The sequence below is a fragment of the Tachyglossus aculeatus genome, chromosome 3 (genome assembly GCF_015852505.1).
Source record: "Tachyglossus aculeatus isolate mTacAcu1 chromosome 3, mTacAcu1.pri, whole genome shotgun sequence".
In the NCBI taxonomy this organism is placed as follows: domain Eukaryota; kingdom Metazoa; phylum Chordata; class Mammalia; order Monotremata; family Tachyglossidae; genus Tachyglossus; species Tachyglossus aculeatus.
Genome location: NC_052068.1, coordinates 46,755,469 through 46,775,287, shown reverse-complemented (window position 1 = coordinate 46,775,287; position 19,819 = coordinate 46,755,469). Strand labels below are relative to the sequence as shown.

The 19,819-nt window shown below is 41.3% G+C and overlaps 1 protein-coding gene and 1 non-coding gene across 2 annotated transcripts in view; one reads left to right on the top strand and one right to left on the bottom strand.

The window, feature by feature from the left end:
- The window catches only part of CTNNA3 (catenin alpha 3), a 1,398,597-nt gene that overhangs the window by 637,937 nt on the left and 740,841 nt on the right, over nt 1-19,819 (bottom strand). Inside the window, exon 9 of the mRNA XM_038743931.1 lies at nt 15,019-15,171. Within this exon, the coding sequence (XP_038599859.1) occupies nt 15,019-15,171 (153 nt within the window). The remainder of the gene's footprint in view (nt 1-15,018; nt 15,172-19,819) is intronic.
- LOC119926158 lies at nt 11,515-11,652 on the top strand. Its single transcript, XR_005450060.1, has one exon. It is a non-coding gene; the product is annotated as a small nucleolar RNA SNORA7 (small nucleolar RNA).

Below are 19,819 nucleotides of genomic sequence, written 5' to 3'. Positions count from 1 at the left end.
TCTACCCACTAGACCATACTGATTGTCTGTTTACCTTTTCACTGAACACTGCATATGATGACGTTACTCAGTATCTAGCAAGCATATAATGAAAAGAAGACGGCTGCAGATATCCAGCCCTGGGCTGGTATGTCAACCATTGGAAAGAAGGTTTCTCAGTTTCTGTGTGGTTTAGAGTGGTGATCACACTCAAGCTGAATAATCACTTTTTGCAATGAATGCCTGTGTTGGCACTGAGCTCTGGTAATGCGACTATTTGAGGACAAGATGTCATGGAAATGACCATTAGGGAGAATTGGTTCTGAGGTGCTTCCTTCATTTTTCTACCTCTTCTCTTATGTTTTTAAATGAACCACAATGTCCTGCACAAAAATAGATAAATAAAGAGCATCTTTCTAGTGACACAAACCTACTAGCTAAATGAGATGCCTACATGCAGAAATGGCCCTGACTCCCAAAGAGCTGAATTGATGGTGACATTCAATTTCTTAGAGATAGACACTGTCAGTCTTGGTACCAAACTCATCTGCTCATCTCTAAGAGCCAGAGATATCAACTGCACTGCATATGAAGCCTTTGCAGCAGAGACTAATGACAAATAGTGGTAGAAAATTGGAAAAGAATGATAAAACAAGATATATGCATTTGGAGGTAAAACGACTTCAAATGCCTCAAAAACAAAGATGCTACATCTGTGTATGCCTCTTCATGTATGCAATTTGCCATGGCTCAAAAATATTTTTTAATGATAAAAACCACTTTAATTTTCAACTTTGTTGCTAAGGCTGCTGAAAACTATTAGATTGTTTTAATCAAATTAATCTGATAGTGTGTGAGCAAAAAGTCTCCTAAAGGCTGTTTACTTAGGAGTTTTTTTTCTTAACGGATATGCTACTACTGTAGTTGGCAGATGCAATATAGCTACTATCTAATTAATTTCCTGGAGAGTCCAAAATGAATGTTTATCAAAAACTTCAGAATATCATTAATCAAGTAGTTGCTTGGATAAAATATAAGACCCCCATTAATTAAATGAAATTTTAAATAAGACCACTGTATTGTTTCATAAAATCAATAGGTCACACTCTAATTTTACCTTTTTTTCATTTTTGGTATGCTTCAATAACACATAGGTTTATAATGTGTAAAAACAATTAGAATTTGTAAGGACTTAAATAAGCACAATTATTTCTCCAAGCAGCGCATTCATCTGAATGAATTTAAAAACCAAACCACTACCTTGCTGGTTCAATCTCTCATCCTATCCTGACTGGATTACTGCATCAGCCTCCTCTCTGATTTCCAATCCTCCTATCTCTCCCCACTTCAGTCTATTCTTCACGCTGCTGCCTGGATCATCTTTGTGCAGAAGTGCTCTGGGCATGTTACTCCCCTCCTCAAATATCTCCAGTGGCTACCAGTCAACCTACGCATCAAGCAAAAATTCCTCACTCTCAGCTTCAAGGCTGTCCATCACTTTGCCCCTTCCTACCTCACCTCCCTTCTTTCCTTATACAGCCCAGCCCGCACCCTCTGCTCCTCTGCCGCTAACCTCCTCACTGTACCTCATTCTTGCCTGTCTCGCCATCGGCCCCCAGCCCACATCCTCCCCCTGGCCTGGAATGCCCTCCCTCCGCACATCCGCTAATCTAGCGCTCTTCCTCCCTTCAAGGCCCTACTAAGAGCTCACCTCCTCTAGGAGGACTTCCCAGACTGAGCCCCCTTTTTCCTCCCCCCACCCCCCCATCCTACCTGCTTCCCCTCCCCACAGCACCTGTATCCATGTTTGTACAGATTTATTACTCTATTAATTTACTTGTACATATTTACTATTCTATTTATTTCGTTAATGATGTGCATCTAGCTTTATTTCTATTTAGTCTGATGACTTGACACTTGTCCACATGTTTTGTTTTGTTGTCTGTCTCCCCCTTCTAGACTGTGAGCCCGTTGTTGGGTAGGGACCATCTCTATATGTTGCCAACTTGTACTTCCCAAGCGCTTAGTACAGTGTTCTGCACACAGTAAGCGCTCAAGAAATACGATTGAATGAGTGAATGAATGAAAAACAAGTCCATGGGGAGAAAACCAAAACCATCAAAACTTTCCAAGTTAAATGATCTATTTCCTTACTCTTCTTGAATCACTGCAACCATTAAACCATATTTACACTTGGTAATTATGAATGTGATTCAATTAATTTTTACTTATTTTATAGCAACTTATTATCTTAGCATTCAATCAATATTAATGTCAGTGTGGTAAGGAATGCTTGAAATGAATAAAAATAAAAGACCCCAAATCTCTCAAAAGGACCAAAATATTGATCTCCTAGAGTTCTGTGGGGTGTACTCTGGTCTGCCAGCTCTGAATGGAGACTTTTTTCTACACATGTTTGCTACAGTGGCAGGAAGATAGGGGCATATATGGCCTCTGGTCTCCCTCTATCAAACAGTGAGGAGCTGAGCTTCAATTGGTAGTTAGCTCTGGTATTTACTAAGAACTTATTATGAGCCAGGCACTGTGCCAAGCACTGGGGTTAGGTATAAGTCCAACTGATTCATTCATTCAATTCATTCAATTGTATTTATTGAGCACTTACTGTATGCAGAGCACTGTACTAAGCGCTTGGGAAGTACAAGTTGGCAACATATAGGGACAGTCCCTACCCAACAACAAGAAATTAATATCTGAATATGGAAAATTAGTTTCACTTCTGGTCGTGTCCATTCTCGGCCATGAATATTGATTGAATAAAAAGACTAGACTAACTCTAGTTAGTCTAATTAACTCTAGACTAGACTAGACTAACTCTAACATCCCATTTAGTGTTCTCTACTCAATTCAGTATCTTCCTGATTGTTCCAGGGAGTAGGTTCATACAAAAATAAAAAGTTTCAAGATCTCACTGATGGAATTCCAGAAGTTATCAATCCTCCTCATCATTGGCATTTATTGAGTGCCTACTGTGTGCAGAGCACTGAACTAAGCACCTGAGAACAGAGTTGGTAGACACACTTCCTACCCACAACCATAAAGTTTGAACACTCTTCCCCAGCTTTCCCACCTTCAGTTTTCAAAGTCTATTCAGTCAAAAGATTCTTCTTCATCTTCCAAATCTGAATTATCCTCTTCAGATGCTGACTCCTCACACTCCTCTTCCTCCTCCTGGGCCAGGAGCTTCTTAAGGATTTCAAGCTCCTCAGAGGAGGAACGTGCTATCTTTGTCAGGAACTCTGCTTCCGAGACCCTCAAGATTGCCATCACCGTAGGGTTACAGATCTGGGTCTGCGTTTTCTTATCGGGAGTTTGGTAAAGACCCAGTCACTCTAAGAAGATCTTTGCTTCACATGGGTCTCATGGGGGCTATATTGATAAAGGCAGCTCTACTGATGGATTGCAAACAAGCAACAGTCAACAAACCCAGATGACTAGTAAACAAACAGATCTTGGAATTGGGAGTCCTTAGAGTTTTCACTGCTCCAAGTTAACAGTCCTTATTCACCAGCAATTCATTCATTCATTCATCTCAATTGTATTTATTGAGCATTTACTGTGTACAGAGCACTATTCTAAGCACTTGGGATGACCACTGCAGTCTCCCCAGCATTCTAGAGGATACCAACGTAAGTGTCTGGCATGTGATGACCTATAGCATTAGGAGTGGCTAGTTAAGACATAGGGATGTGGCAGCAGACCCTGAAGTCCTGGTTTTATTTAGGCTCTAAAGCATCTGTGACTGAGTCCCTGCCCATTCCTTACTGCCCAGGGAATGGAGTTTCCCGTGCACCATGACCTGCTGCTGTGGGGAAGGTTAGAGGTGCAGTCTCAAGCTCCCTAAAGTTCTAAACATTGAAAAGGCAGACTGCCAGTTCATCATTCCTCTGCTGTGCTGAAAATTGGCTTTTGGGAGGCCAGATGTTGTGGAGCCTGGGTGTTTTCTCTCAGGGTCAGCAGGCCTCAGCGTTGCATGTTGCAGTTTTGTCCTCTCTCTTCCAAGGTGGAGAGGCTGGGAGAGGGGAGGAGAGGATGTTGGGCAGTTTCTCTTCAGTCTGCGGCCAACAGAATCTGTCACTCTAGCCACCTAAAAGCCAAGCTGCAAAAGGGTGTTTCTGCCCCACAACCCAGGGCAGTTTACCTAGGGCCCACATAAGCCCCAAGGTGAGAAGGCATGTGCTTTCAGCAAAGGCACACTGTTTCACCTCAGCAGTAATGGATAGTCTCTTTGAAGAACTGTTTTCACACAGATCAAAAATGACCCACATTTTCCAGGGAGGATTTATTTTAGATGAAGGAGTGGTAGAATTTATCAATTGTTCTTTAACTACAGTATTTGAATGGAACATAATGTATACAGCAAAATATAAAAACCGGGCATGAAAGCAAAGTTATGGCTTAAGGCATTTCCACAGAGGCAGCCAAGTTTCTCACAATAACTAAGGAGGAAGTGGTTTAATTGGCTTATTTTTATTCATATACTTTTACGACCCATGTTTACTGCATTATTCTAAGTGTTGCAGACTCTCTAGATATCACAATGATGGAAAATAAAATCTATTTTTAATGGCATATAAATCTAAAGAAGATAAATCTAAAGAACCTCTAAGACAGATGAATAGAGGTGACAGATGAATGAATAGAGAAGCAGCGTTGCCTGCTAGAAAGAGCCCAGGCCAGGAATTCAGTGGACCTGGGTTCTAATCCCAGCTCCACTACTTGTCTGCTGCATGACCTAGAGCAAGTAACTTAACTTCTCTGTGCCTCACTTACCTCATTTGCAAAATGGGAATTAAGACTGTAAGCCCTAACTAGGATATGGACTGTGTCCTACCTAATTAGGTTGTATTTGCTCCAGCATTTAATACAGTGCCTGCCACATAGTAATGTTTAGCAAATACCATAAAAAATTGAAAAGTCTGTTAAGGTCTTATTTTATCATTGCTTGAAATTTTGAGTTGGTCTGAACTAAGGTTTCCTTCTCTTTAAATTGCTTTGCAGTTGTTTCAAAATAATATGAGTGATTTAAGAAGTTGAAGCATCCTTTTCCAGGATATGTGCACTTCAGCCTTCTTTATCATTGAGTCGGAGAAATGGGATCCAGAATAAATGATACTATGTCCTCCAATCAATCAATTGCATTTATTGAGCACTTACTCCATGCAGAGCACTGTGATGGGTATGTCATAAGACACCTCAAATACATCACTGAAACCTTAGTCATGTCATTATATTCATATATTTTTCTCAGCTGAAGATATGCCAAAACTAATGATCTTGTTATTATTTAGTTTCCCTGGGTTCTTTTCATTAAAGGGTATGACTAATTTCACTTAGCTATTGCCATGATGGAGTCTCTCATCAAATATGAAAGATGAACCTGGGTTCCATCATTTCCTGTGTCGGGTGGGCTGTTGGAAGAGACCAAGTCATGAGGAACTCACTAAGCCCAAATCATGTGCATAAAGGTCAGCATTAGTTACAATGCATCACAGGACTACCTTTACCTTAGTAATACAACCGAAATAATTTGAGGAGGGCGGTGAAGAATCCCTACATCCCAACAAATCACGACTGGTCAAACTAGTCATTCCACATTTATGCTTACCTTGTCCACTAAATTAGATCATATCAGCAACACTTCTATAATATAGAGATCTTTTAGAAGATCATAAAATCATTCATCTCTTTTCATAATCAATTTGATTCCTTTGGGGAAGGTGGGTATTTTTCCAACTCTCCTTAAACAGATTTCCTTTGAGGGTGGGAGAAGGTAATTTCTCAAGATAGAAAACTTCAATTATTTTCTACTCATTTTTGTATTCTAAATAGCTCTGAGGTAACTCTTCTAAAGACACATTTTTCTATTCTTCAATGTGTCAATCCACAAACATCATTCACTAGCCTGCTGTCCCCTTCAAACATCATAGATCATTTCCTACTCCTGACTCAACACACATAAATAATTGTGGGCTGATAGATAAGTTGCTTTATCCCCCCTCATTAGATTTTACTCGGGAGAAATAATCATTATTTGAATATGAACATTCCTTTTTGACTTTAATGGAACAATTTTGCCAACAGGAATCATCTTTCCATTGAGGAAACCTCCCCTGACTAATCACTCTCTCCACCCACTTTTCCTCTTCCTTTCTTCACTTAGGTCTGTATCTTCTAAACACAGTGATACTCACTCCATGCCCACCCTGCCTTCTTGTGCATGTCTTTATATTGTTGCTTCCCTTACCTGTCATTTATTTTAATGTTGGTCTCTCCCACTAGACTGCAAGCTCCTTGAGGGCAAGGATTGTGTCTAGCAATTCTATCGTATTCTCCAAAGTGCTTAATATGGTGCTCTGCATACATTAAATGTCCAAGAAATACCACTGATTGATTAATAATCTTAGTGACATCAATTCAGCTCACACTAGTCCTAAATAAATTATGGAAATGTTATCCCATTTATATTGGCAGAAGCATCTCAAACCTGTAGCAAAACTCTTTATGGATCTACAAAATGTCAAAATTTTATTGCAAACATTTGTAAACATGCACCTAATTAACAAAATCCCAGGATGAAAACCTGTATTGGAATAATCATTCATGGGAAACATTGTCACATAAGATTTCAAATGACAAGAAGTATTTTTCCTCTTTCTTTTAAGCCACAACCACTGCAAATTCTGTCATACCAAATTCCAATATACTTAAATATGCAAGTAAGTAAACTGTGGGCTCTGTTGGGCCTTTTTTCAATTTGGAAATGGTCTGACATGAAACAATTTCTCTCAGCTTGGTTACCAAAATCTTACCTGACTTGGACCAATAACAAATCAATCCAAGTTAACAACCCCTTACAAAATGAAGAGAAGCATTCCAGTATAAGTGCTGGCAAGGCAGTTTAGGGAAAAAATAAATGGCCAGGCTCTAATTTTGGCACTGAAAGGGAGGTCAGTTGCAGGCAACAAGTTTCCTGATGCTGCATTTCTATAACAGAGAAGAGACTAATGGAAGAGACAGTCCATCTAGCAATAAGCAAGATTCTCATCTGAAGCCATCTTTCTTGGCACCAAAGGCTGACTGAACCTGGCACACCATTCTGTGAGAGAGAGAACAATATGTTTTGTAGGACAAAGGAAAGTATTATAATTGAATGTCCACCCATTTTTTCCTCTTGATAAAAGACTTCCATGAAACTTGCTAAAAAGAGTTTCCCCAAGACAGATGTACTTTTGATGAGTAAGTCAAAACAGAAAAAAATGGTTTCACTGGCTTCTAAATAACAGTAACTTTCCAGATTGGTAGGGAAGGAAGTCTGGAGGCTTTTATCATCACCAATGCCATTATCATCGTTCTCCTGGAAAAGTATAAGGTATCAGTTTCTGCAGTTTTCCTTGAGGACCTTCCTCAGAGAAAGCACTACGGCACAGGACATAGAAAACAATAATAATGATGATGCTTTAAATAATAATGGCAATTATTCAGCACTTACTATGTGCCAAGCATTATGATAAACTCTGTGGTAGATTCAAGATAACCAAGATAGACACAGTCCCTGCCCATACAAGATTCAGCCTTTAAAGATTCAGAAGTAGTCTTCCATAGCTTTAAAATAATTTACGTCACCGTGGGTTAGGTAGGGAGTTTGGGTTCGTTTCTTTCTCCTTCATCTGTACGTATCTGTAGTTTCACTTAGTACAGTGCATCATCCACTCACCCTCATTACACATGGGAATGGATATCCTGCCTGTGCTGTGATTTTCAGTGCTTTGAAACACCCTATCTGGACACCCCTCTGATACCCTCAGCCAGAATATTCATAGCATACCCATTCCATGAATTCCTGTTTATCCAGGCCTCCCATGGGCTCTTGGGAGCCTTAATAATAATAATGATAAAAATGATTATGATATTTGTTAAATGCTCATTATGTGCCAGACACTATACTAAGCACTGGGATGGATATAAGAAATTGGGATTGGACACAGTTCCTGTCCCACACAGTTCCTGGCCTGAGAAGCAGCATGGCTCAGTGGAAAGAGCCCAGGCTTTGGAGTCAGAGGTCGTGGGTTCAAATCCCGGCTCTGCCAATTGTCTGCTGTGTGACCTTGGGCAAGTCACTTGACTTCTCTGTGCCTCAGCTACCTCATCTGGAAAATGGGGATTAAGACTGTGAGCCCCTCGGGACAACTTGATCACATTGTATCCTCCCTAGCACTTAGAACAGTGCTTTGCACATAGTAAGTGCTTAACAAATGCCATTATTATTATTATTATTATTATTATTATTATTATTATCATCATTATTATATGGGGCTTACAGTCTCAATTCCCCTTCTCTAGATGAGGCAACTATGGTGAGCCCACAACAAGCTGCCTTATTCGTGACTGCCTGATCCCATGAACAAGGAACTTCTACCACGTTAGTACAATCACTCATCCTATCCTGACAGGATTACTGCATCAGCATCCTTTCTGACCTTCCAACCTCCTTTCTCTCCTCATTTCAATCTATACTTCACTCTGCTGCCCGGATTATCTTTGTACAGAAATGTTCCGAGCATGTCACCCCCCTCCTCAAAAATCTCCAGTGGTTGCCTATCAACCTCCGTATCAAGCAAAAACTCATCATCCTTGGCTTCAAAGCTCTCCATCACCTTGACCCTTCTTACCTCACCTGCCTTCTCTCCTTCTACATCCCAGCCCACACACTCCACCCCTCTGGTTCTAAAATTCTCACTGTGTCTGGTTCTCTCCTGTCCCACCATTGACTCCTGGTCTACATCCTACATCTAGCCTGGCGTGTCCTTCCTCCTTAAATCTGCCAAACAATTACATTTCTCCCCTTCAAAACCCTATTGAAGGCTCACATCCTCCAGGAGGCCTTCCCAGTTTAAGCCCCCTTTTCCTCAGCTCCCCCTTCCCTCCCCATAGCCCTGACTCACTCCTTATGCTCTACCCATCCTCCCCACCCCCACAGCACTCATGTATAGATGTACATATCTACAATTCTATTTATTTACATTAATGCCTGTTTATTTGTTTTGAGGTGTATATGTCTATAATTCTATTTATATTGATGCTATTGATGCCTGTTTACTTGTTTTGATGTCTGTTCCCCCCTTCTAGACTGTAAGTCTGTTATGGGCAGGGATTGTCTCTCTTTATTGCTGAATTGTACTTTACAAGTGCTTAGTACAGTGCTCTGCACACAGTAAGTGCTCAATGATTGAATGAATGAATGAATGAACAAGGAAGAGACTCACTTAGGCACTGATGGGCTTTACTTGAGGCAGGCGATTGCTGGCCTGTGGGTTCAGAGCATGGAAGGAGATGTGGGTTTCTGTCCCTGCTCTAACCAGTAACAGGCCTGAACCAATCAATGACTACCACGTAGAGCCACAGCTGTGACTCCTAAGGTAGATAAAAGGAGTTTGTTTTGAATTCTTAGGAGTCATGCAAAGGGCACACACAGAGGAAGCAGCACTGAGGCATGCTGAAGCATGCAGAGGGAAGCAGCTGGAGCAGAAGGTGCACAGTGAAGCAAGCATTGAAGAAGGGCAGCAGAAGAGGCAGGAGAGCAGCACTCAAAAGTAGCAGGAGACAACAGCACTTGGAATCAGAAAGAAGAAGCATTGGCAGAATGGGCTCCCTTGACCAGCAGACTGGTATTGGACCCTTGGTGGAGTGAGTGTGTATATGTGTCACTCCCTTCCACATTGGAAAAACTAAGTAAAAAACCTTCCACAGTAACCTTGGTGGTCGGTGGTGTGCTTTGACTCTACTACGTGTCACTGAGGTTCCCCTAATCAATCAATCATATTTATTGAGTGCTTACTGTGTGCAGAGCACTGTACTACGTGCTTAGGAAGTACAAGTTGGAAACACATAGAGACAGTCCCTACCCAACAGTGGGCTCACAGTCTAGAAGGGAAGACTACTTGGTTGGCACGAGCTGGGGTAGGTTACCAGGGGTTGGGAGGCGGCTCGTGACAATAACTGAGACCCAGAGAAATGAAGTGATTTGCCCAAGGTCACTCAGCAGACAAGTGGCAGAGAGGGATTCAGTGCTTACCAATATGGAAAGCAGCAGAAATATTTAATACCAGTTGCCTGATTCTATAGCAAACAATTCAGTCTATTTTATCCCTTCCTTAATAGTTAGCAGATCAAATAATAGTAATTAAAAGGAGAGATTAAAATGTATTGAATAGAAAGTCTTTCTTTTAAACAGAAGGAATGATAATTACATTATCACCTAAAATTGACAAAATGCTTTTCTCTAAAAAGCCAAATTAAAGTTAGTTCAGATTTGTCACACCCTCTGAATATGGTGTGGAATGGAAATTACCATACTACATCTACAATTTATCAATAAGAGTTATGACGTGCATTATAGGCACTAGGGTTGAGCGTTATTTAGCTCCTTCATTCATTGTGCTTTCTGTTCTGTTGATTGAGGTTAAGACAGATAGAACCTCATTGCTGGTAGATGTCTGGTATTCCCAAAAGGAATGAGAAATATAATTTTCTGTAGCAAGGTGTTTTCTTAAGGAACCAGAATTTTTAAAAATTGAATGTAGCATCGAGAGACTAAAATTGTACTCCCATTATATCAAGCTCCTCAACACCATTCACTGCCAGGTGAAATATTTCCCAGGTTAGCTAGTTTCGAGAGCAACAGTAAATTTTCAGGTCACCGGAATTGACATCATAATTTAGGCATCTGGGAGAATAGAACTCAGTGAATGCTTATTGGATATGAGGTACCTCATCTTACCTTTCAAATCTCCCCCCATCTGTTAACTTCCCCACTACTGTTGAAAGCATTTTGTCTTTCAAGCTCACAACTTTGGTATTACCCTTGAAACCTCTCTCTCTTTCAACCTTCATATTGTCAGTTGCTAAATCTTGCTGATTTCTCATAACTTTTCTAGAATTTCCTCTTCATCTCCACCCAAACTGCCACTGTAGAGGTCCAAACACTTATCATATACCCTCTGGGCTACTGCATCAGCCTTCTCGTTGTCCTCACGACCTGCAGCCTCTCCCCCCTCCACTTCATACTTCTCTCTAATGCTCGGATCATTTCTCTAAAACATTGTTTTACACTTATCCCCCCACTCCTCAAATGGTTACCCATTCCTCTCCACATCAAGCAGAAACTCATGACCTTTGGTTTTAAGACACTCAATCAGCAGAAACTCATGACTTTTGGTTTTAAGGCAATCAGCACTCAATCAGCAATCTCAGTCTTACTCATCCCCGTTCCTCTCCCACTACAACCCAGCTCGCACCCTTCACTATTCTTAAGTCTCCCTGTGCCTCTGTCTCATCTCTCTCCCCACCAGTATCTTGCTCACATCCTCCATCCTGCCTAGAGCTCCCTCCTCATTCATACCTAGCTGACAATTTTCCCCCATCTCAAAGTCCTTCTGAAGCCACATCTTTTCAAGAGGCTTCCCCTGATTAATCTCTCATCTCCCCACCATTTTTTCCTCCCCTACTGCCATTTCACCCCTCTCAGGGTCACATCTGGAGAGTTTCCAGTACTCTAGCAGTCTTGACTATGGGAGGGAGAGCCAAGCAGCGGCATATCCATTCCATTCCTAGCTTGGGCAGTGACTAGCGAGTGGAAGGCAAACTGCTACAAGTCAAAACTCACCTGTGCTGGGCAGAAGAGTCATGGGAGAGAGTCGAGGGTGGAGACTCAAGTTTACTGGTCGGAAAGAGGCAATGATAAAAACTCTATGGATACACTACCAGAGCAATTGGTGGTGTATTAGAGGGGCATTCTGGGAAAGATGCATCCATGGCATTGCTATGGGTCGCAGACAACTCAACAGCACAAGACAAAACTTGTTTATACTAGGCTTCAGTCTATACCTCACTCTGCTGCCCGGATTATCTTTGAACAGAAATGCTCTGGGCATGTCACTCCCCTCCTCAAAAATCTCCAGTGGCTACCAATCAACCTAAGAATCAAGCAAAAATTCCTCACTCTCAGCTTCAAGGCTCTTCATCACCTCACCCCCTCCTACCTCACCTCCCTTCTCTCCTTCTAAAGCCCAGCCCGCACCCTCCGCTCCTCTGCTACTAACCTCCTCACTGTGCCTCATTCTCGCCTGTCCTGCCTTTGACCCCTGGCCCACGTCCTCCCCGGCCTGGAATGCCCTCCCTCCACATATCCCCCAAGCTAGCTCTCTTCCTCCCTTCAAAGCCCTACTGAGAGCTCACCTCCTCCATGAGGCCTTCCCAGACTGAGCCCCCTTTTTCCTCTCCTCTTCCCCATCTGCCCGCCCTACCTCTTTCCCCTCCCCACAGCACTTGTATATAGTTGTAGAGATTTATTACTCTATTTATTTTACTTGTACATATTTACTATTCTATTTATTTTGTTAATGATGTGCATATAGCTATAATTCTATTTGTTCTGACAATTTTGACACCTGTCTATATGTTTTGTTTTGTTGTCTGTCTCCCCTTTCTAGACTGTGAGCCTGTTGTTGAGTAGGAACCATTTCTATGTGTTGCCGACTTGTACTTCCCAAGTGCTTAGTACAGAGCTCTGCACACAGTAAGCGCTCAATAAATACAATTGAATGAATGAATGAAAGACTGCCATTTCAACCCTTACACAACACCTAAGGACTTGGGTATTCACCACCTCCTCCTCATAGAACTATAAATGTATCTTTTAGCTGTTGTTTCTCCCTGCCTGTAGTTTATTTTAGTGTGTGTTTCCCCAAATATATTTTAAGTTCCTTGAGGGCAGGAAACATGTCTTATAGCTGTATTGTATTCTGTCTCTGGCTGTTCGGGTAAGGTACTGTTGCAGAAGCAGGAAAACTGGCAGGAACCCTGATTTGGCAGGGGCAGGAGTTTGGGAAAGGCAGTGATATGGACAGGGTGGTGATTTCTGCTAGTTTATTCTACAAGCATAGGTAAAGTTGAATATATTAACTCTACTTACAACATTTCCGTAATTGCAAGTTTGAGACATGAATTCCCTAAAGGAGACATTTATTTCATCCGAGTTCTACTTTAACATGTTCCCTCACTTTTCTCTAAAAAACACATGTAAGGTATCAAAAGCTGGATATGTTAAAAGTATTGGCCAAAATAAAAGAAAAGAATATTAGTGAAAGGATCTAAGACTTTCTAATTTTTTTTCTTGAAGAGGGTTGGGAGACACTAGTACTATGGAAATTTCTAGCATCCGGTGAAAAAGATATAGCTTGTCTCTCAGCTCCTAAATATTACTTCTCTTTATTTGAAACAGAATAATGGAAATTTTCTATATTTCCTTTCTTCAGGTGAATGTCTCTCTAATATATACACCATAACGCTCTCCCTGGAAATTATTTTCATTTTTTGGCTTCTTTTGTCAGGACATTAAAAAGCAGTGTGCAAGTGTTAGACAAGGGGATCACAGCTGAAGTGGTATGCTTTCAAACAGGCCTAGCAGGAGAATAGCAGAGACAGAAACCCAAGCTAGAAACCCTTTAGAAATTTAGTTGCGCTTCCTGTACTATATTGAATATAACTTTGTGTGTCCTTGGGTCCCAGCCAGAAGTATTTTCAGGTGGTCTCTCCGTTTAAACTAAACCTGGGGTTAAGGGGAGCTAGGGTGAGGTAATCTGGGATTATTTTAGTCTAAGCCTTTTATAGCCACGTTTCCCAAGCAACACTTTAGGGTTTTCTATGTGGCCATGCACTGGTAGATTGGCTTCTAAGAAGCTCAAGCTATGCATTTCCAGTTTTAAACCTCAGGAGTTCTGAATATTCTGTAAGCCTCTGCTGTGTTAGCGCTTGTGCTATTTTTTCAAATTTATAATGTTGAACACTGCTCAATTTTTGGTGGGGGAAGATATGGCCTGGCCTTTGAGGCCTTTGAGGCCTTTGAGGATAATAGTAATAGCATTCGTTAAGTGTTTACTATGTGCCAAACATAGTGCTCAGGTAGATAAAAGATTATCATGTTGGTCATAGTCCCTGTCCAACATTAGGCTCACAGTCTAAATAGGTGGGAGAACAGGTATTTAATTCCCATTTTACAGATGAGGAAACTGGGGTACAGAGAAGTCACACAGGTCACGCACAAGTGTGGCCAAGTGGATTCAGCACTTGCCCACCACTTGTCTGCTGTGTGACTTTGGGCAAGTCACTTCACTTCCCTGTGCCTCAGTTACCTCATCTGTAAAATGGGAATGGAGACTGTGAGCCCTATGTGGGACAGGGACTGTTTCCAACCTGATTAGCTTGTATCTACCCCCATGCTAGGAGCAGTACTTGACACATAGTAAGCACTTAAATACCATCATCATCATCATCACAACTGACAAAAGGTTATGCTGATATTAGAACTCAGGTCCTCTGATTCTCAGGCTCTTTCCACTAAGTCACGCTGCTTCTCACATGCTTTACAGAAGCTACTGTCTGGATCCCAGCTGGGGATGTAATCCTCCACCATACTTGGATTGTTCTGCATACAGGATGATTAAGTTTAGGCCTAGTTCAGTGTTATTGTAGTTTAGCAGACCCAATCGAACTCCTGTGAAGCAGAAACTGTGGTGTCAAACAATGAGGAATGTTAAAATGACCTTATCCATCATAGGTTTACCTAGGGAAATGAAAACCTTCCATTTTTCTTCTAGTCACATAGAATAAGTGAAAATATCAATAGTTTCATATTCTCTAATCTCTCAGAGACACCAGTGGCTGAGTTCCAGTTTGAATAGCTCAGTAAAACTCAAATAAGATGCATGCATTTGAGAGCTGATAACATTTAAATAAAAAAAACTACAACATTTAGGGAACCAAAGAAGGACCATCATTCTGAATTTTAAAATAAAAGAGTTTCAGTAATTTTTAAATTTTCTATATTCTTCCAAAATCATTTGGTGATACTTTCCTAGTGAAGTATATTCCTATGCACAACTTCAGCGGGCAAGGAAAGGACTCTGGATAGCACCCTTTATTGCCTTGATTCCTCATTCCACCCAACTCCAGGGGTCTTACCTCCACCAGTCGACTGGTGTGCTCACGAAATAGGGCAGCATATTCCTTTATTTCCTTTTCCCTTCCATTCTTGGCTGCTTCAATGAGAACAAGAAGTGGAACTGTTGTGTCCAGGAAAGAGTCTGAAACATGATCTATAATAGCCTTCCGCAGCTGGAAAAAAAAGAAACCAGAAAGCTTTTTCATCAGGCAGTTAGTTCTATTTCATTTTGCCCAAAGCTAAAGCAAATGCAAGCCAATTAAAATTTTTTTCTATTCCAATCTCCGTGTCATATACAATATTGAAGATAGTAACTGAACATACAGAAGTTCTACCCTAGTATGATACAAACACTTAAAAGATAAATTAGTAAAGTCTTCCAACAATACTTCTTTGAAATACACCCATTTTTTTCATTGTACTTTACCTTGAAAGTCAGATTATAAATTAGGATATTCATTTTACCCAACAGAATTTCACAATAATATGACTGGTACACTTGTCCACATATCTACATCATGGATCTTCATGATTGCAAAATTACAAATTTTTTTTTACCTTGTTGGTCCTCCAACTGACAATAAATTTTGATTAGGTAAATTGTAGACTTCATGGTAATTAAACTAACTGGGATCTCTGATTATGCCAGTTGATAACAGATTAATAGAGCAAGGAGAATAATAAATGAGTCTGATGTCCAATTTTCTCCATTTGCATTAATTGTTCTTGCACTTGCAGCTTAAATTATTGAACAAGTATAACGTTCTGCTACAAATTAGTTCTCTTAAATTAGATTTCATGTACGATTATAAATGACACTGACAGTTTCTCTGTTCAGCAGACATTTGCTGAGTTCTAAACCTTAATATGTTAAAGCTCAATATTATGAGGAAAATGTGAAAAAATCAAAATATTGAAATGTGTCTTTAAAATGTCCGAATTATGCATGTTTCCCTAAATTTTGGAGCCAAGTCCCTTTCTAATTCATTTCTTCTAAGAACTTTCTACATGGCAAGGCCTCAATAGACCACAAGTAGCAATACTGAAATATTTACAAAAAGGCCTTTTATAATAATAATTTTGATATTTGTTAAGCGCTTACTATGTGCCAAGCACTGTTCTAAGCACTAGGGGAGATACAAGGTAATTGGGTTGTCCCACATGGGGCTCACAGTCTTCATCCCCATTTTCAGATGAGGTAACTGAGGCACAGAGAAGTTAAGTGACTTGCCCAAAGTCACACAGCTGATAAGTGGCGGATCTGGGATTAGAACCCACGACCTCTGACTCCCAAGCCCGGGTTCTTTTCACTGAGCTACGCTGCTTCTCTAATGATAATGATGGCATCTGTTAAGTTCTCACTCTGTGCCAAGCACTGTTCTAAGTGGTGGGGAGGATACAAAGTGATCAGGTTGTCCCACGTGGGGCTCACAGTTCTAATCCCCATTTTCCAGGTGAGGTAACCGAAGCACAGATAAGTTAAGTGACTTGCCCAAAGTCACACAGCTGACAATTGGCAGAGCCAGAAATTGAAATCATCATAATAATTAATAATAATTATGGTATTCATTAAGCACTTACTACGTGCCAGGCACTGCACTAAGCACTTGGGTGGATAACAGCAGTCCACTGTGGCACTCACAGTCTCACTCCCCATTTTATAGATGAGGTAACTGAGGCACAGAGAAGTGAAGGGACTTGCCTAAGGTCACACAGCAGACAAGTGGCAGAGCTGGGATTAGAACCATGACCTTCTGACTCACAGGCCCATGCTCTATCCGCTAAATCATGCTGTACTAAGCACTAAGGTAGATCCAAGATAATCAGATCAGACACCCTTTGTCCTCCCTGGTCTTATAGTCTAAGCGGAAGGGAGAACAGGTATTTTGAATCCCCATTTTATAGATGTGGAAACTGAGGCACAGAAAAAGTAACTTTTCCAAGGTCTCAGAGCGGACCAGTGGCAGAGCTGGGTTTAGAATTCAGGTCCTCTGACTCCTAGGCCTGTAGTCTTTCCATAGACCAAGCTACTTCTCAAGGTCCTAGTATCCATGCTGACCAGTTCCCACCTTGGCCATAATTCAATCAATCAAGAAATCAATGCTATTTATTAAGCACTGACTTTATGCAGAACACTGAACTAAGCACCTAGGAGACTACAACGAAACAGAGTTGGCGGACCTTTTTCCCACCCACAAGGAGCTAACAGTCTACCTGGGGAGACAGACATTAAAATAAATTACCAGTTTGGACATAAACACTGTGGGGCAGAGGGTAGGATGAAGAGCAAGTGCTTAAAGGGTATAAATCCAATTGCAAGGGTGACACAAAATGGAGAGGAAAGAGGGGAAATGAGAACTTAGTCAGGGAAGGCCTCTTTAATAAGACTCTGAAGGTGGGGAGTGTTGACCTATCATTTATAAAGGAGGAGGGAATTCCAGGCAAAGGGAGGACATGGACAAGAGGTTAGTATAGATAAAATTGAGGTACAATGAATGATTTGGTGTTAGAGGAGAGAAGTGAGTGGACTGGGTTGTAGTAGAAATCAATCAATCAATCATTTACTGAAGCTTACCGTGTGCAGAGCACTATCCTAAGTACTTGGGACATAATTGGGTTAGTAGACCCATTACAACCTAGATGAGGTTGCAGACATTAATATAAATATATAAATTATGGATATGTGCATAAGTGCTATGGGGCTGAGGGAGAGGTGAATAAAGGGTGCAAACCCAAGTGCAAGGGTGAATAGAGAGGTAAAATAAGGGAAGACAATCTAATTGAATGTTTTTAAAGCCAAGGGTATGGAGTTTCTGTTTGAACCCCTTCCTTCCTCTGCCCCTCGTGCCCCTCTCCATCCCCCCATCTTACCTCCTTCCCTTCCCCACAGCACCTGTATATATGTATATATGTTTGTACATATTTATTACTCTATTTATTTATTTATTTATTTATTTATATTACTTGTACATATCTATTCTATTTTATTTTGTTAGTATGTTTGGTTTTGTTCTCTGTCTCCCCCTTTCAGACTGTGAGCCCACTGTTGGGTAGGGACTGTCTCTATATGTTGCCAACTTGTACTTCCCAAGTGCTTAGTACAGTGCTCTGCCACAGTAAGCGCTCAATAAATATGATTGATTGATTGATTGATCCCGAGGTGAATGAGGTGGAGCATGTTTGATAAGGAGCAGTGTGGTCTAGTAGAAAGAGCAAGGGCCTAGGAATCAGAAAACCTGGGTTCTCATACTGGCTCTGCCATTGTCTGTTGTGTGAACTTATGCAAAGCATTTTAACTTCTGTCCCTCAATTGTTCCTCAACTGTTTAAATGGGGATTCAATACTATAAGCCCATGTGAAACACTTACTGTGTCTGACCTGATTACGTTGTATCTACCCCAGTGCTTAGAACAGTGCTTGACACATAGTAAGTGCTGAACAAATACTATTATCAATCGATCAATTAATGAATCAGTGGTATTTACTGAGTGCTTACAATGTGCTGAGCACTATTAGAAAAAAAAAAAAAAGATAGGCCACCACTGGTGGTTCGAGGTGAGAGTGGAAACATTGATGAATGGTTTTTTTAGAAAAATGATCCAGGCAGCAAAGTATAATAATAATAATAATAATAATAATAATAATAATGGGATTTGTTAAGCACTTATTATGTGCCAAGCACTGTTCTAAGTGCCGGGGTAGATACAAGCAAGCAGCTTGAGAAGCAGCGTGGCTCAGTTGAAAGAGCCCAGGGTTGGGAGTCAGAGGTCATGGGTTCTAATCCCAGCTCCGCCACTTGTCAGCTGTGTGTCTTTGGGCAAGTCACTCCACTTCACTATTCCTCAGTTACCTCATCTATAAAATGGGGATTAAGAGTGTGAGCCCCAAGTGGGACAACCTGATCACCTTGTATCCCCCTCAGCACTTAGAACAGTGCTTCACACACAGTAAGCACTTAACAAAATACCATCATTATTATCATTACAAGGTAACCAGGTTGCCACATGTGGGTCTCACAGTCTTAATCCCCATTTTACAGAGGAGGTAACTGAGGCACAGAGAAGTGAAGTCACTTGCCCAAGGTCTCACAGCACACAAGTGGAGGAGCCGGGATTAGGACCCACATCCTCTGACTCCCAAGCCCGTGCATTAGATCGGGGAGAGACAGAAAGCGGAGAGATCAGCAAGGAGGCTCATAGAGTAGCTGGGATAGGATAAGTATTATGGAGACTAGGCATTGAGTTTGAGGGGTCCTACAGGTCAAACTGTATGTATAAGGAATACTTAAAGGAAAGGAGAATGAGGTGGGGAAGGAAATTCCTGGCAGTAACTCAAAAAGGCAGGTATCAGGAGCCACACAACAGTAAATGGAACAAAAAAGAGGATGGGATCAGGGCAATTACAAGGGACAGTAGGGCCACAACAAAGATAGATCATCCCATCACCCCCAGGAAAACTATTGATATTGGCAATATTGAAGGGGCAGGAAAATGTCCCCGGGACTATCAGCCCAAGAAGGTGACCTGAACATGACCGTTTTGGCTAGAACTACACAGACTCCCAACCAGGTGACATCCCGGAAAAATGCAGACACATGTCAGAAATGCCCCACCACTCAGACCAATGTCAGAGGTGAGGATGTCCACCCTCAGGGTGAGATCCACAGAGGGGCAAGAAGTGTTAGAGGGTATAAAAAGAGTCCAGAGAACAATGGTCTTCACTCTGCAGGCCTGAGTCCCCTAGTCCCTAAGCCAGTGTAAAGGTGAAACAGTAAACTGCATTGTTGGAGACCTCTTGATTGTGTCGTTTCATTCTTGGATT